The sequence below is a fragment of the Cyprinus carpio genome, chromosome B18 (genome assembly GCF_018340385.1).
Source record: "Cyprinus carpio isolate SPL01 chromosome B18, ASM1834038v1, whole genome shotgun sequence".
Taxonomy (NCBI): Eukaryota; Metazoa; Chordata; class Actinopteri; order Cypriniformes; family Cyprinidae; genus Cyprinus; species Cyprinus carpio.
Window position 1 is genome coordinate 26,152,598 of NC_056614.1, and position 15,858 is coordinate 26,168,455.

The 15,858-nt window shown below is 39.5% G+C and overlaps 1 protein-coding gene across 1 annotated transcript; it reads left to right on the forward strand.

Annotated features, from left to right (window-relative positions):
- Positions 1-11,114: 11,114 nt before the first annotated feature.
- On the forward strand, positions 11,115-15,594 carry LOC109109176 (fibroblast growth factor 7). Its single transcript, XM_019122308.2, has 3 exons — positions 11,115-11,379; positions 13,991-14,097; positions 14,295-15,594. Exons 1-3 carry the CDS (start codon positions 11,115-11,117, stop codon positions 14,508-14,510), a joined length of 588 nt encoding a protein of 195 aa, XP_018977853.1. The 3' UTR covers positions 14,511-15,594.
- The last annotated feature ends 264 nt before the right edge of the window (positions 15,595-15,858 follow it).

Genomic DNA, 15,858 nt, shown 5'->3' on the forward strand with positions numbered 1-15,858 from the left:
CTCTCCACTAGTTTCACTTTTTCCCACCCCCCTTCACATGATTGTGAGGGATGGAGGGACGGGTCTACTTATTTCAAAAGAATGGAAATTTGATAGTCTACCATCTCTTATAGGCAACAGTTCATTTGAATCATATGCAATAACTATTACACACCCAGTTACAATCCATTTTGTAGTTATTTATCGTCACCCTGGTCAATTAAGATGAGTTGGATGTGTTACTCTCGAACTTCCCTGAGGACAGTACTCCTCTGTTACTACTCGGTGACTTCAACATCCACCTAGATAAACCTTAGGCAGCTGACTTTAACACTCTGCTTCCCTCATTTGACCTCAGTGTGTGTCAACTACAGCTACTCACAAATCATGTAACGGATTGGACCTTATCTACACATGCTACTGCTCCACTGGCAACACTTAAGTTACGCCGTTGCACACCTCTAAATTTTTTATATCCAATCATGCTACTACCTGTCCGCTTGATCCAATCCCCACTCACCTCCTTCAGGCCATTTTTTCGGTATCCCTTCTTCTGTTCATTGCAAAGACACTTGAGCGAGTTGTGTTCAACTAACTCTCTATTTTTCTTGTATAGTACAACCTCCTGGACAGCAACCACTCTGGCTTCAAAAGCAACCACTCAACTGAGACTGCCCTGCTCTCGGTTACTGAAGCCCTGCGACTGGCGAGAGCAACTTCCAAATTCTCAGTACTTATCTTGCTGGACCTGTCTGCTGCTTTTGACACAGTTAACCACCAGATTCTACTATCCACCCTCAGAAAGATGGGCATCTCTGGAACCGCACTCCTGTGGTTTAAGTCCTACTTCTCAGATAGATCATTCAGGGTGTCCTGGAGGGTTGAGGTTTCTAAGCCACAACTTCTTGCTGCTGGGGTTCCTCAAGGCTCAGTACTTGGACCACTTCTCTTCTCCATCTACATGACGTCATTAGGATCTGTCCTTCAGAAAAATGGCTTTTCCTATCATTGCTATGCTGATGACACTCAACTCTACTTCTCATTCCAACCAGATGATCCGACGGTAGCTGTTCGCAGCCTGTCTGAGAGACATTTCTAGCTGGATGAATGACCATCACCTTCAGCTCAACCTTACTAAGACAGAACTGCTCGTGGTCTCAGTCAACCCAGCACTTCATCACAACTTCTCTATACAGCTGGGTTCGTCACACATGCTACTGCTCCACTGACAACACTTTAGTTACGCCGTTGCACACCTCTAAACTTATTCTTTCCAATCATGCTACTACCTGTCTGCTTGATCCTATCCCCACTCACCTCCTTCAGGCCATTTCTTCTTCAGTTATACCCGTGCTCACTCACTTTATCAACACCTCTCTTCACTCTGGTACATTTCCCACAGCATTCAAGCAGGCTCAGGTAACTCCACTGGACACAGCACTTGTATATTATTGCTCTCTTAACAATGAACCAATATCGTTTCTTAAATTCCAAGAGTCATTCTATGCTGTTTTCAGTTGATGTGTGAACAGAACTTAATGAAACTTGTAATGTACCAGCTGACAGGGTTTATTGTGTAGTTTACAGTGTTAGCTGAGAGTTTTTCCTTGAAAACTAAATCAACATTTGCCTACTTGATGTTGAATCAAGTTGAATCGAGATCGAAATTTAATTAAAACACAATTGAAATTAAATCAAGTTTTAAAATTTGTTTCAGTCCCCAGCCCTAGTGTATGGTGTTATAGATTTATACTCAAGATTTCTTTAAGATCATTTTCACGGGTGAGCTCACTTATTCACTTTTACAACTCCATTTGTATTCCACAGGAGAAAATCATTCAGGTTTAGAGCGACACGAGGCTGAGTAAATGATGACAGAATGTTAATTTCTGGGTGAAACGTGTTAAATTGAAGTGAGTATGGTTATTTTTTTGCTGCACTATTCCTTTACAAGGATCTAGTATATTTGTGAGTACATGTTGTTCTTCACAAAGTGACAAAGTTCACACACATTTGCGCCAGCGCTCTAATGGCTGCACTGTAATAAACCCTTTTCCCTGTCAAATCATTATGAAATCCTCAGATGAGATGCAGAAACTTCACTACAGGTGAAGTCAGTCTGATGTGTTTGTGATGTTTATAGATCAACAACATCAGGCCAGAGTACACAAACAAGCACAGGAGATACGACACAAGTGAAGAGGGAAAAGAACAACATCGCTCCGCTGGAACAATAGGATCATAATATCGATATCTGTCTTTCAGCAGACCGACTGTCTAAAGTAAATATTAGCACACAACTTACAGCCTCTCATCGTCTGGAACGTCGCTCACATTAACCATGAAATCTGTGAACTGTTTTTCACCTCTGACACAAACTCTCCATAACGCCTCGTTTTGAAGGACGAATTGAGTGCAGGTGTAAAACATGATGTAATGTGAGTAATGAGACATGAAACGTATGGTTATGCAAGTTAAAAGCATAAAACTATTATTGTGGACATAAATACTGAAGTCTCTGCCAACGGCGTTCTCAGCCAAACTCTAATGAATCTCTAGTGAATATGAGCAGGTTGGAATTTCTTCCATCAGCCTTCGCTGCAAAACAACATTACAGCTAAACAAGAAACCAGCTCACATGTGCTCACAGGGAACGGATCTGAGACATTTGTGATGACGAGATTCTCTGAGACCTGCAGCTAAGGCTGAGAGTGTGCCGTGTGAAGCTGCGCTGTGGTCCTCCAAACCCCCGCAGGACTCTTTCCCACTTCCCACCCGGACAAAAGCCCAGCTCTGATTTACTGTGGGATAATCAGTGGTGTTTACCCGAGGTGGGGGGCACAGTCTGTGTGGCCGCGACAGAGTCATCTGCCCTGAGAGAGAGCCGGATGATAATATCATGCCATGATGACATGCAGATCCTGCAGCTCCACACACACACACACACACACACACACACACTGGAGCAGATGCAGGAGTCTGCAAATTACACCTTTGCATGCGAAGAGTGAACAGATGTGAGGAGCAATTAGAGAGGTACACACACACACACACACACTGCACTACGTGGGGATGTTCCTTAGTCTGCTAATTTTTTAATATGCTTATTATAAAAATACTTCACCTCAAAAATAAAGGATCCAAAAGCTGGTTTTCGCAGTGATGCTTTAGAAGAACAATTTTTGGTTACCTAAAGAAATGCTGTTGTTTTTTTAATTACAAACTTTTCATTAAATTGTATACTTGTATACAGAAAAATGTATACTTAAATTACAGTTACTTATGAAAGTGTTAATGATTACAACGGTGGTTACATCTGAAAATTTTCACACACACAGAGCTTTGATTGATATCTTTCCCAAATTGCATTGACTGCTCTAAAATATGAGATATGTGTCAGGAGACTGTTTTATTTCCTATTTGGGTTTGTGTATATGCTTCACTTTTTTAAAATTAACTGTTTTAACATTGTTAGATGCCAGTGTTTCCATGCCGTAGCTATACAAAGATTTGATTTCAAAAACAAATCATAGCTAATAAATGGTTTCTTGTTATGATTTTAAATCTGTATTTAACCTCAGAATGATCTCAAAGTAAAAAGTGGTGCTAAAGTCTGATTTTGTGGTGGCTGTGGCTGTTTGAAAATAATTAACAGTTAAAAACATTTGTTAGAAATGTAGAAAAGTAATCAAAAATAATCAAATGTCATCAGTTACATTAAAGTAGTGGAAATAGTTACACTACTTATTACATTTGAAATATGGTAACTTGTAATCTGTAACCTGTTACATTTTCAAAGTAACCTTCCAAATATATTCTATAAATGAGACTTCGTTCCCACATCTGACTCGTATGTTCTTCTGATGTATTTTCAGAAAAGAGCGAGTTCGTGAGTGATTGGAGTATTATTGTCTTATTTAAAAAAATGTACAAGTTAAAAGATCTTCTTGTCTCTTCTATTCCACATGTCAGCCTCACAAATTACTTATGATGTTCTTCATTTGTAAGTTGTGAGTTTGTTTGCATCTGCTGATTGAATTGATCATATTTCACATCAACCTACACAAACACAGATTTACAGTCCATGTAGCGCCTGAAGACGGGCCGCTCTCAATCACTCTCTTTTCTCTTGGCGCTGCAGATGCTGAAATTAAAAACAGAATGTTTGAGCTCATTCTTTGTGTTACTACTGTTCAGTTATGATTTACAAGAGAGTGTGAGCGCTGTGAAATCTCACGCAACAGCGTGACTCGAAGAACAGGATCTGTCTGTCTGATTCTTCTGATGAGATCAGCCTTTATGAGCTTCAGTTCAGTGCTTCACACACAGTGTGTGTGTGTGTGTGTGTGTGTGTGTGTGTGAGTGTGTGAGAGTGTGTGTGAGTGTGTGCGTGAGTGAGTGTGTGGTTGTGTGTGTGTGAGTGAGTGAGTGAGTGAGTGAGTGTGAGTGTGTGTGTGTGAGTGAGAGTGAGTGAGTGAGTGTGTGTGTGTGTGTGAGTGAGAGTGAGTGAGTGTGTGTGTGAGTGAGTGTGTGTATGTGTGTGTATGTGTGTGTGTGTGTGTGTGTGTGTGTGTGAGTGTGAGTGTGTGTATGCATGAGTGAGTGTGTGTATATGTGTGTGTGTGTGTGTGTGTGTGTGTGTGTGTGTGTGAGTGTGTGTATGCATGAGTGAGTGTGTGTGGGTGAGTGTGTGTGAGTGTGTGCGTGGGTGTATGTGAGTGAGTGTGTGAGAGTGTGTGTGTGTGTGAATGAGTGTGTGTATGTGTGTGTGTGTGTGTGTGTGTGTGTGTGTGTGTGTGTGTGTGTGTGTGTGTGTGTGTGTGTGTGTGTGTGTGTGTGTGTGTGTGTGTAAATTACATAGCAAGATGGTTGCTGTGTGTGTGTGTGTGTGTGTGTGTGTGTGTGTGCGTGCGTGCGTGCGTGCGTGTGTGTGTGCGAGCAGGAGTAATAAGACATCTGTCCCACAGTGTGTGTGTGTGTCTGTGTGTGTGTGTGTGTTCACCTGTGTGAGTGAGTGAGTGGTGTGTGGTGTGTGTGTGTGTGTGTGTGTGTGTGTGTGTGTGTGTGTGTGTGTGTGTGTGTGTGTGTGTGTGTGTGTGTGTGTGTGCAATGCATTTAATGAAAGATGCTCCAGCTGGTCTGTGAGGGTGAGACGCTCACCTGTCAGTCTTTCTCTGCTGCTTCTGTCCAACATCTGCAGCAGCACTCATTCAGAATCAGAGGTGAACATGAACTCTTCCTCCCGTGTGTACATCAGCAGTTTTATAAATCTTGTGCTGCAGCTGATTAAAGGCCATGATGAATGAAGGATGGTGACATTTAACTTTACTACCATACTACCAGACAGAAAAGCCTGTTTGTCCTGAAAGTAAAGTTTAAACATGAGTTACTGTGGGAATTCTGCTTAATTCAGTCACCGAAGACAAAAGAAAGCGAGAGAGAGTAATGTTATGCTGCGCAGAAGCAGCATCAGAGGTACTAACCTTATCAAGTTATTCAGTTTATAAATCGACAATGAAGAAAACAATACAATAATATATCCTTAAGACAGGGATGCAGACGCATCAGGGGTTAAAAACATGACAGATGCCTCCTGTGAAGAACATATTTATGTATATTTATAAAGTCTTACAGTCCTTTTAGCATGTTGATAAAGAAAAAGACTTACTCTAAACTGTGTATTTTTTCAAGTCTCTGTACTTCAGTTGTCTCAGGCTCATTAAATGAATATATAATTATAATTCTTATTGTTCATCCATATGTATCTATGTAGCAATATAATATTTGTATGCATTATATATATATATATATATATATATATATAAATTTTTTGTTACTTAATAAAAAAATGATGCTCATTTTGTAGGATGAGTAGTGTATGTTGTGGATGGAGATCCAGCGACTTGAAATAAGAGAAAAAAAATTTGAACCCAAAGTTATAAGCAGAAGAAAGACTAAACTTTCAGCAGTTGGTGGCGCTAGTATGTCGGCTGGTCAAAGGACTAGTCAGACCCACCCTAACCAGTTAACCAAAGGTCAAACCATGTGGTCACCACCGACTCCCAGTCTGAAGATGATGATGAAGATGATGATGATGATGTCAGAACCCTAATAAAACACAGATAACAGAAGTCAACTACTACAATCAAACATCCTCATCTGAGCAGAGATGAGTCTCCTGCTGATTTTCCAGTCTTTTTCTCTGCTGTGTCCATCCAAAGACTGGAGCAACAGTCTGCAGCTATTTAAAGAACAGCCGTGATCCCGAGAGCTCACTAATTATGAGGGAATGCAGAAAGCAGCGGCTTAACCCAGACTCAGAATAGCCTGACCTTAAACCCGGAGAGCAGGTGAGAGACGAGCTCATGCTTTCATCAGTGTCACATACAGATCCCATGTTTACTGATACTGTATGCCAGGGTTATTCTACATGAGCCGCGGATGTAACACCGTGCAGGGCTGCATGTTGGTTTGTGCTCTGACAGCTGTTTCAGGTGCAATCAAAGCTGCAGGAGAGCTGAGAGAGTCGTCTAAAGTTCACAGACATCATGAGCTCACTCTCTCTCTCTCTCCTCCAGAACAGCTTTGATGTGTTCCTCGCTCTATCATTTCAGCAATAAACTGAAACGAGCGCTGGGACTGTAAACAACAGCCTGCAGTACTTTACAGTCCAGTGAACAGTTCACTGAGAGATTCTGAGACGCTACGAACAGCGACGGGCTTCAAGAGGAATGTGTTTTTGTGAGGATGAAACTCGTTAAGAGCACTGCCAAGCATCATCAAAGACCCATCCACTCATCACTGCGGTAAAACAGTTAAACGACAGGGTAAAAACTACACTAATAATGTGCTTATAATAAAATACAGCCATAGTTACACTACCAGTCAAGTTTTTGAACAGTAAGATTTTTATTGTTTTTTAAAGTATAATTTTTTTAATGTTTTTTAAAGAATATTGTTCTGCTCACCAAGCCTGCATTTATTTGATCCAAAGTACAGCAAAAGCAGTAATATTGTGAAATATTTTTACTATTTAAAATAACTTTCTATTTTAATGTATTTTAACATGTAATTTATTTCTGTGATCAAAGCTGAAATATCAGCATCATTACATCATTGCTGCTCATCAAACTTTTTTTTACATTTTTATTATTTTTAATATTTAAAAGTTTTTTGAGGATTCTTTGATGAACAGAAAAATCCTAAGATCAGCATTTATCTAAAATAAAAAGCTTTTGTAACATTATACACTACACCATTCAAAAGCTTAGATTAAAAAAATAAATAAAATAAAACAATAATTTAACATAGAAACTATAAATTAAACAAAACAAAAGATAAAGATGAAGATAAAGACATTTATAATGTTACAAAAGATTTCTATTTCAGATAAATGCTGTTCTTCTGAACTTTCTGTTCATCAAAGAATCCTGAAAAATTCTACTCAGCATAATAATAATAATAATAATAAATATTTCTGAGCAGCAAATCAGCATTTTAGAATGATTTCTGAAGATTATGAGACTGGAGTAACAGTGCTAAAAATTCAGCTTTGAAATCACAGAAATAAATTACATTTTAAAATACATTCAAACAGAATGTATTTTAAATATTTTAAATAGTAAAAAAATTCTAAATTTAACAATTTTTGCTGTATTTCTGATCAAATAAATGCATGCTTGGTGAACAGAAGAGAATTCTTTAAAAACATTAAAAATCTTCCTGTTCAAAAATGTTTGGTAGTGTATGTTTTATCATTTAGCAGATGTCTTTGACCTAAAATGAAAGTATTCATCTGTATGATTATGCATAATTCTTCCTGAAAAGATTTCACATCGAAATCCAGTCAAACTCAACAATATTCACTAGTGACTTGGCAGATGTCAAATCACGAACAAAGCTATACAACTCATCCCAGACGACATTTATGACCTGCACATGATCTAAGTGTGTGTTGTGCAGTGCAATACAGGCTGTAAAGGAGGACAAACCTTTTTTATTTCACACAATAAAGCATTTGTATGTTCATATGTAGAAGCTGCACAGGATCACAGAAACACAAACATCTTCAGATCTCGTGCTCCTGTAAAGCTTCATTGTGTATTTAAAGTGAAGGGAAGTACACATCTTCTCCAAATGAGCGTGAGCTTTTAGATCAGCCGTTTTACTAGTGATTGTTTGAGAACCCGACGCTGGGAACGTTTGATGTGCTGAGAGCTGCGCAGGCCAGGTGTGTAAAACTGTAAATTTGCCTCTAAACACAAACAGGAAAAGTGAAAGAGTGCTTGACCTTCTGCAGAGATGAACCGCTCCTGCAGTAAACGGCTCTCTGTTTAGCTTCCTCAACTGCGTTAGATTTATTACCTTATCAGCCTTTGAATTCATCTCAGGCTTTGATGTGTGTCTCTACAACACCGACACACGAGAGCCTTTCTGCCAGGGACTTGAGAAATCCTGAATCTTACACAATCTTAAATGTGAAAGCAGTCATCAGTAGCACAGGTATATTTGTATCAATAGACAACAATACATTGTATGGGTCACAATTATACATTTCTCTTTTATGCCAAAAATCATTAGGATATTAATTCAAGATCATGTTCCATGAAGATATTTAGTAAGTTTCCTACCATAAATATATCAAAAAAACTTAATTTTTGATTAGTAATATGCATTGCTAAGAACTTCATTTGAACACAACTTAAAGATGATTTTTCTAAAATATTTAGATTTTTTTTTTGCTCCCTCATCATTCCAGATTTTCAAATAGTTGTATCTCAGACAAATATTGTCCTCCTAACAAACCACACATCAATGGAGAGATGATTTAAAAATTGGCCCTTATGACTGGTTTTGTGCTCCAGGGTCAAACATGACAGATGAGACCCTTCTTGCCAGGGACTTGAGAAATCCTGAATCTCAAAGCATGTGATTTTTCATAAATGTCGACACAGTGGGCGTTGATGAAACAGCTATTTCTTAAAGTCTGCATGCAGATCTCACAGGATTCGTCCCACATACCTCAGAGAGAGGGAGAGAGAGAGAGAGACAGAGAGAGAGAGAGAGAGAGAGAGAGAGAGACAGAGAGAGAGAGAGAGAGAGAGGCTCCCTCTCTCGTCCACAGGAGGCCTGGCCAGCAGAAACAGACCACTCACTCTCTCTCTCTCTCTCTCTCTCTCTCTCTCTCTCTCTCTCTCTCTCTCTCTCTCTCTCTCTCTCTCTCTCTCTCAGTAGTCTCCCTCTCTCAGTCGCTCTCAGGTCTCTCTCTCTCTCTCATCCCCCTCTCCTCTCTCTCTCTCGCTCTCTCTCTCTCTCTCTCTCTCTCTCAGTCTCTCAGTCTCTCTCAGTCTCTCTCTCTCTCTCTCTCTCTCAGTCTCTCGCGCCAGCATCCCAGTGACAGCTGAATGGCTGCTGCGTAATTGCAGAGAAGTGAGGTCAGCAGGAGGCTTTTATCAGAGATCACACAGCGATCAGAAACACGAGAAGAAGATGCACAGCGCAGACGGGCGGCCCCAAATCTCCCTCTCTGTGCGTCACACTGGAAGTTTCTCTGCAGTCGTCAGGACCGAAGCGCACTATCTGGAGGCAGAAGTAAGTCACTTTTAAAAACTGTTTTTACAAAGAATTATCGTAAGATGTTAAAACAATATATCAGTCTGGCAGAAACTAGACAGAGGCGAATATAGAAACATAAAAAAAACAATAATAAAAAAACTAAAACATTTACAGCAGAAATATTGTAACACTATGGCATTCAAATGAGAGAAAAAGCAACATTGAGACATTACTGAAGCTTTTGAAGTAGAAATAGAGCTATATTGAAATATTTACTGTAGTGACACTGAGACATCAAGGGTAGATATAGAGCAATACTGAGATGTTTCAATTAGAGAAAGAGCAATACTAAGACATTTAAAGTAGCGATAGAGTGAAACTGAGTCATCCGATGCAACGATAGAGTGATACTGAGACACTTGAAGTAGTGATAGAGTGATACTGAGATGTTTAAACTACAGAAAGAGCAATACTAAGACATTTAAAGTAGTGACAGAGTGATACTGAGACACTTGAAGCAACGATAGAGCAGCACTGATAAATTAAAACCATTAATAGAGCAACACTGGGAAATTAAGATTAGTAATAAAGTATCAGTGAGAAGTTTAAAGTAGTGACAGAGGAATAATGAGATATAATTTAGTACTATAGGATTCACAGAAGTGGTCATTCTGTCCAGCATCAGTTCCAACACACAGCCCTGTCTTTTGATAATCAAATGTCTTGCAGTAAATATCATCTAAAATCAGTGTTCAGATGAATTCAGGGATCCTTTGTGTATCTTATCTGTGTCCCTGCAGCACAGAAGCAGTCATCAGTAGCACAGGTATATTTGTAGCAATAGACAACAATACATTGTATGGGTCACAATTATACATTTCTCTTTTATGCCAAAAATCATTAGGATATTAAGATAAGATCATGTTCCATGAAGATATTTTGTAAATTTCCTACTGTAAAAATATCAAAACTTAATTTTTTGATTAGTAATATGCATTGCTAAGAACTTCATTTGAACAACTTTAAAGATGATTTTCTCAATATTTAGATTTTTTTGCTCCCTCAGATTCCAGATTTTCAAATAGTTGTATCTCAGACAAATATTGTCCTCCTAACAAACCACACATCAATGGAGAGATTATTTATTCAGATGATCTAGAAATCTCAATTTCAAAAAACTGACCCCCATATGGTTTTGTGCTCCAGGATCACATATCATTATTATGTTTTCTATATATACTGTATATAAACCCTCTCTAGATATTGTATTAATCAACCGCTGGTTGACACTGAACACATGTTTGTGAATTATACTGATTACTGTGGAACTGACCTGTCTCCTGTATCTTCATCAGGAATGGACAAGTGTGTGAAGCGTCCGTTTGTTGATTTGTGTCATTAACAGCAGAAACGAACACACTGCTGTCTCCTCCAGCTCTGAGGAGATTCTGCTGCTGCTGGAGGTCAGAGGTCACGCCAGCATCTGAGGATTGTACTGGGAAAGAGTCCGAGCGGATCTCCCACAGCTTGAGTTTTGCCTTCAGTATGTGGATCACAAACTCCTTGAGAAACGCAGTATAATGCACAAATGGACGCTGCGATGGAAACTGCCTGAGTTTGTGTGTGGACTGTGGCTGGTGCTGCTGGTCAGCCGAGTGTGTGTGTGTGTGTGTGATGGAGAGTCTGTGACCGACTGCTCCAAACACGAGCGCCACACCAGGAACTACGACTACATGGAAGGAGGGGACGTTCGGATCCGACGCCTCTACAGTCGCACGCAGTGGTTTCTGATGATCGACGAGTTCGGGAACATCAACGGGACGCAGGATCCCAACAACTGCTACAGTAAGAGCGTCTTCATCTTCCTGTTGCGTGCCAGGAAATTTATCACTTGGACATGAAAAATAACATAAACTTTAGATGATGCTTATACAAATATTTTATGCATACGTTCATTTGGGCTGCTTTTTTGATCTAAAACAATGTGTCTAAAACTCATATTTGGTAAAGGCCTCTTAAAGGGACAGTTCACCCAAAAATGAAAATAAGCCCATGATTTAGTCACCCTCAAGGCATCCTAGGTGTGTATGACTTTCTTCTTTCAGAGGAATCAAATCAGATTTATATTTAAAAATGTCCTGGCTCTTCCGAGCTTTATAATGGCAGTGAATGGGTGTTATTTTTCAACGTCCAAAAGAAGTGCAATAAAGCGCATCCATCCATAATAAAAAGTGCCTCACATGGCTCCGAGGGGTGAGTAAAGGCCTCCTGGAGCAAATCGATGCATTTTTGTAAGAATAATATCCATATTTAAAACTTTATAAACAGTATTCTCTAGCTTCCGTTAACTGAAAGGACTTTGCGAGGTGTAATCTCCAGTGAGAATGTGCTAGTCTCGCGAGAACCAGCGTTTGTTTACAGGAGCAAAGGTAAAAATTATATCAAAATCCTCCGACATTTTTCTTTACAAATCCTTGTTTTGTGCTTCTAATTCATGACTCATTGATTCACTACAGGAGGACTTTACTCACCCTTCGGAGCCGCGTGAGGCATTTTTTATTATGGATGGATGCGCTTTATTGCACTTCTTTTGGACTGTTGAAAAATAACACCCATTCACTGCCATTATAAAGCTTGGAAGAGCCAGGACATTTTTAAATATAACTCTGATTGGATTCCTCTGAAAGAAGAAAGTCATAAACACCTAGAATACCTTAAGGGTGACTAAATTATAGAGTAATTTTCATTTTTGGGGGAACTATCCTTAAGTTATAGCAGAGTGTTTGCTGTATGTCGGCTGGTTCCAGTGGGACAAGAAGTGACAGACGTAAAGAGAAACAGGTGTTTGGGGGGGGTGGTATTTATAACTCTTTGTTAGAGGACTTAGTGGTCAGAAGTTATCAGATGTGGTCAGAATGGAGGTACAGTTCAGTGACTGCAATCTAGTTTGTGTAGAGCGCGTCAAAACAACAACAAAAAATGAGACTGGAGGCTGATGTTGTGTGCATGGATACATAATGAGTTATTAAACGGATAAAACAAATATTTAAATAATTGATTATTCACTTTAATTAATTTTATATACATAACATCAGCCTCTGGCATGTTTGGTTATTAGTAATCTCAGTTGTGTATGAGAGGAAAGTGGTCGTGTTGGCGTGACGGCATGCATCTCTGCTCTGGAGGGAAAATGATTGCGTCAGCTGGCGCTGAAAAGAAGAAAAATTGATGCAGCCAGATGTGGCCGACAACTGCACGCACAGAGCGCATGCAAGACATGCAGTGAGGGTCAGAGAGGGTCGGCCCGCGCCGCGGGAGAGAAAAGCAGACGGGTTCTGAGGTTCTGTCAGAGCTGTGCCGTGACAGCAGCTTATTACACCACTGGAGCCACTCACATGTGAAACACACACACACACACACACAGAGCTCAAAACGACAAGAGCCGTGTCCGCTTCTCCTCCAAACACAACAAACAGATGCTTCAGCTGTCAAATATCTGTGCAACTGGAGCTTTAACTCGCTGTAGATCGAGATCAAAACGTCTGATGCTGATGTTTTGCTTTATAGGAATGTATTCTGAAAGGTGATTCCTGCATTATTAAACAGAATTGCAGGAATAATTTCTTTGCATAATGAGCTGAGATACAACAGAAGTATTTTAACACCCCAAAAAAAGCCACACATCACCTTTAAACCATTAATTACCCCAAAGACTCCCAAACACCATCTCAAATAAAGTTTGTAATAATTACCACAGACTAACTCGGACTGTTATTTAGGTCAGCGTTATTTTAGTATCATTGGCATCCTATCATAGTTTTTGTTAATATTTTAAATTAGATTTTATTTTCTGCTTTCATGTCAATTTTAACTAAAGTTTTGGTAACACTTAAAGCCTTTATGTATAATGCAGAATAAAAGTAGTTTTAATGCATCATTAATGCCTTGTAATGCACCTTATAATGCATCATACAATCTCATGAATACATTATAACACTTATCGATTCATTGTTACGCTAAGCATTTTAAATTACGTTCTAATTATTTACAACAAGATTTAATGCATAACAACTCACATTATGAATAATTAGGTCACACTCTATTTTAAAGTGTCCTTGTTACAGTGTAATTATAAATTTAAGTCCTAAATAATGTGTACTACTGACTATATGGTTAGAATTAGGGTTTGATTTAGAGTTACTTGCATGTAATAATGCATCATTTTTGGGGGTTATTATTATAGTAAGTACATGTAACAAGGACACTATAAAATAAAGTGTTTCCAATAATTATAATGCATTAAACCCTCTTATAACCCTTTACAATGCATTATACATAAAGGCTTTAAGTAAAGTGTTACCATCATTTTGTTGTGTTTTTGTCATTTTTATTAGTTTGTAAATGTATCCATAAAGATTATTGTAAACCAGTGTGTCGCTGTCTGTCTGTGTTTCAGGTGTTCTGGAGATCAGGACGGTTTCGGAGGGCGGCGTGTTGGCCATAAAAGGACTGAAGAGCCAGTATTATATTTCCATGAACCGCACCGGAATGTTACAGGGCAAAGTATGAAGCCATCCGTCCTGCAAACTCACAACAAACACCAGTTAATCTGATTATTCCAGCTAACGCTCTCTCTCTCTCATTGAAGAGTAAATATAACACATTGAAGAGTAAATATAACACATGCTAACTGTACACAACACAATGCAGTACATCTCGCTTCTGTCATACCTTACGATCTGTTCTTCTTCCCCGAATAGAAAGACTACAACGACAGCTGCAACTTCAAAGAAGTGTTTTTAGAGAACTACTACACGGCGTACTCGTCCGTCAAATGGACTAAAAACGGCAAAGAGATGTTCATCTCTCTGTCGCAGAAGGGCCGGCCGCTGAGAGGAAAGAAGACGAGGAAAGAGAGCATCTCTTCTCACTTCATCCCTCGAAAGTGCAGGCAAGACGAGAAGAAGCTGGCGTGAAGAAGCTCTAGAGACGCTGTTACTGCATCTGTTCTGCTTTACTCATCTTATTCATCAAACTCTATCAATAAAACACACACACACACACACACTCACACACACACACACACACACACACACACACTCACACTCAGACACACACACACTCACACACACTCACACACACACACACACACACACACACACACACACTCAGAAACACACACACACACACACACACACACACACACACAAGAAGCAGATGGTAAAAGATGTTTATATATGAAAGTGTTTTGGACTCATGGAAACTAACAGTTATAAAAGCTCAACTGTATTTTAAGATGAAGCTATTTTTATATTTCAGAGAGATGTTTATGTTCCTGTTCCGGCACTTCCACCACCATTAGAGCCCAAAACAATGAAAACACCAGATAAACACTGCAATGCATTAATACGGACAAACATTCTCATTAAATACGGCAGCGCTGCGTTTGTTCTTTATATATCACAGTTTATATCGCTCCATTTATACTGCATAAATACATTCACATCCCATCAACATTCATCCTGAGGAGTTGTGATTTTAGTTTGAGACATTCCCTGAGAGTGAGAAAATAATAGCAGTTGCCTTGCTTCATCCTGACTTTTTTTGGATGCATGCGATTGACATTGACGTCAGTGAGTGACCCATCAGTTCTAAGAAATACTATGTTTGTCTTCATAGTCTTCCATCCAAATGTCCTAATGATTTTCCTTCCCGTCATCAATCCGCCCTCATATTGAGACACTTTCACCATGCAGTCACAGTTGCAGTAATTCTGGTAAACACACGATGAGTCGATGCTGTTACGTGGGTGTCTGACCGTATTTCGTTTCTCAGAATCGCTCGGCGCTCGAATGCGATCGTGTCCATGTGTTGCTGTGTGTTATTTATGATATTTATGTGTCGCTGGCTCTGAGTTCATGACCGCAGTGAACCGTCTGTGTTCTGGATCGCTGTGCTGCAAACACACACAGTTTGCAGGAGTTTATCATTTGCTGCTAGAAATCTGAGGTTTTATATGATTATAGACTCATTTCAATAAACATGTATATTGTTCCTTTCTATGGAGTGGCGTGTTGTGAGATTTGTTGCTGTGGTCTTCATCTGGACACACGACGGGTGTTTATACAGCACAGAAAACATCAATCACTGCATGGATCTGATTCTCTCTGTTCAACATTATTACGACTGGAAAAACATTCATCTCCAGACATTCAGGTCCACATTCTCTGTCCAACACTAATCACCACAGTGATGACTTCAGACCACAGCCACTGACGCCAGAATCCCACAAAGCATCCTTTTTTGATTGTTCGGTTTGGACAG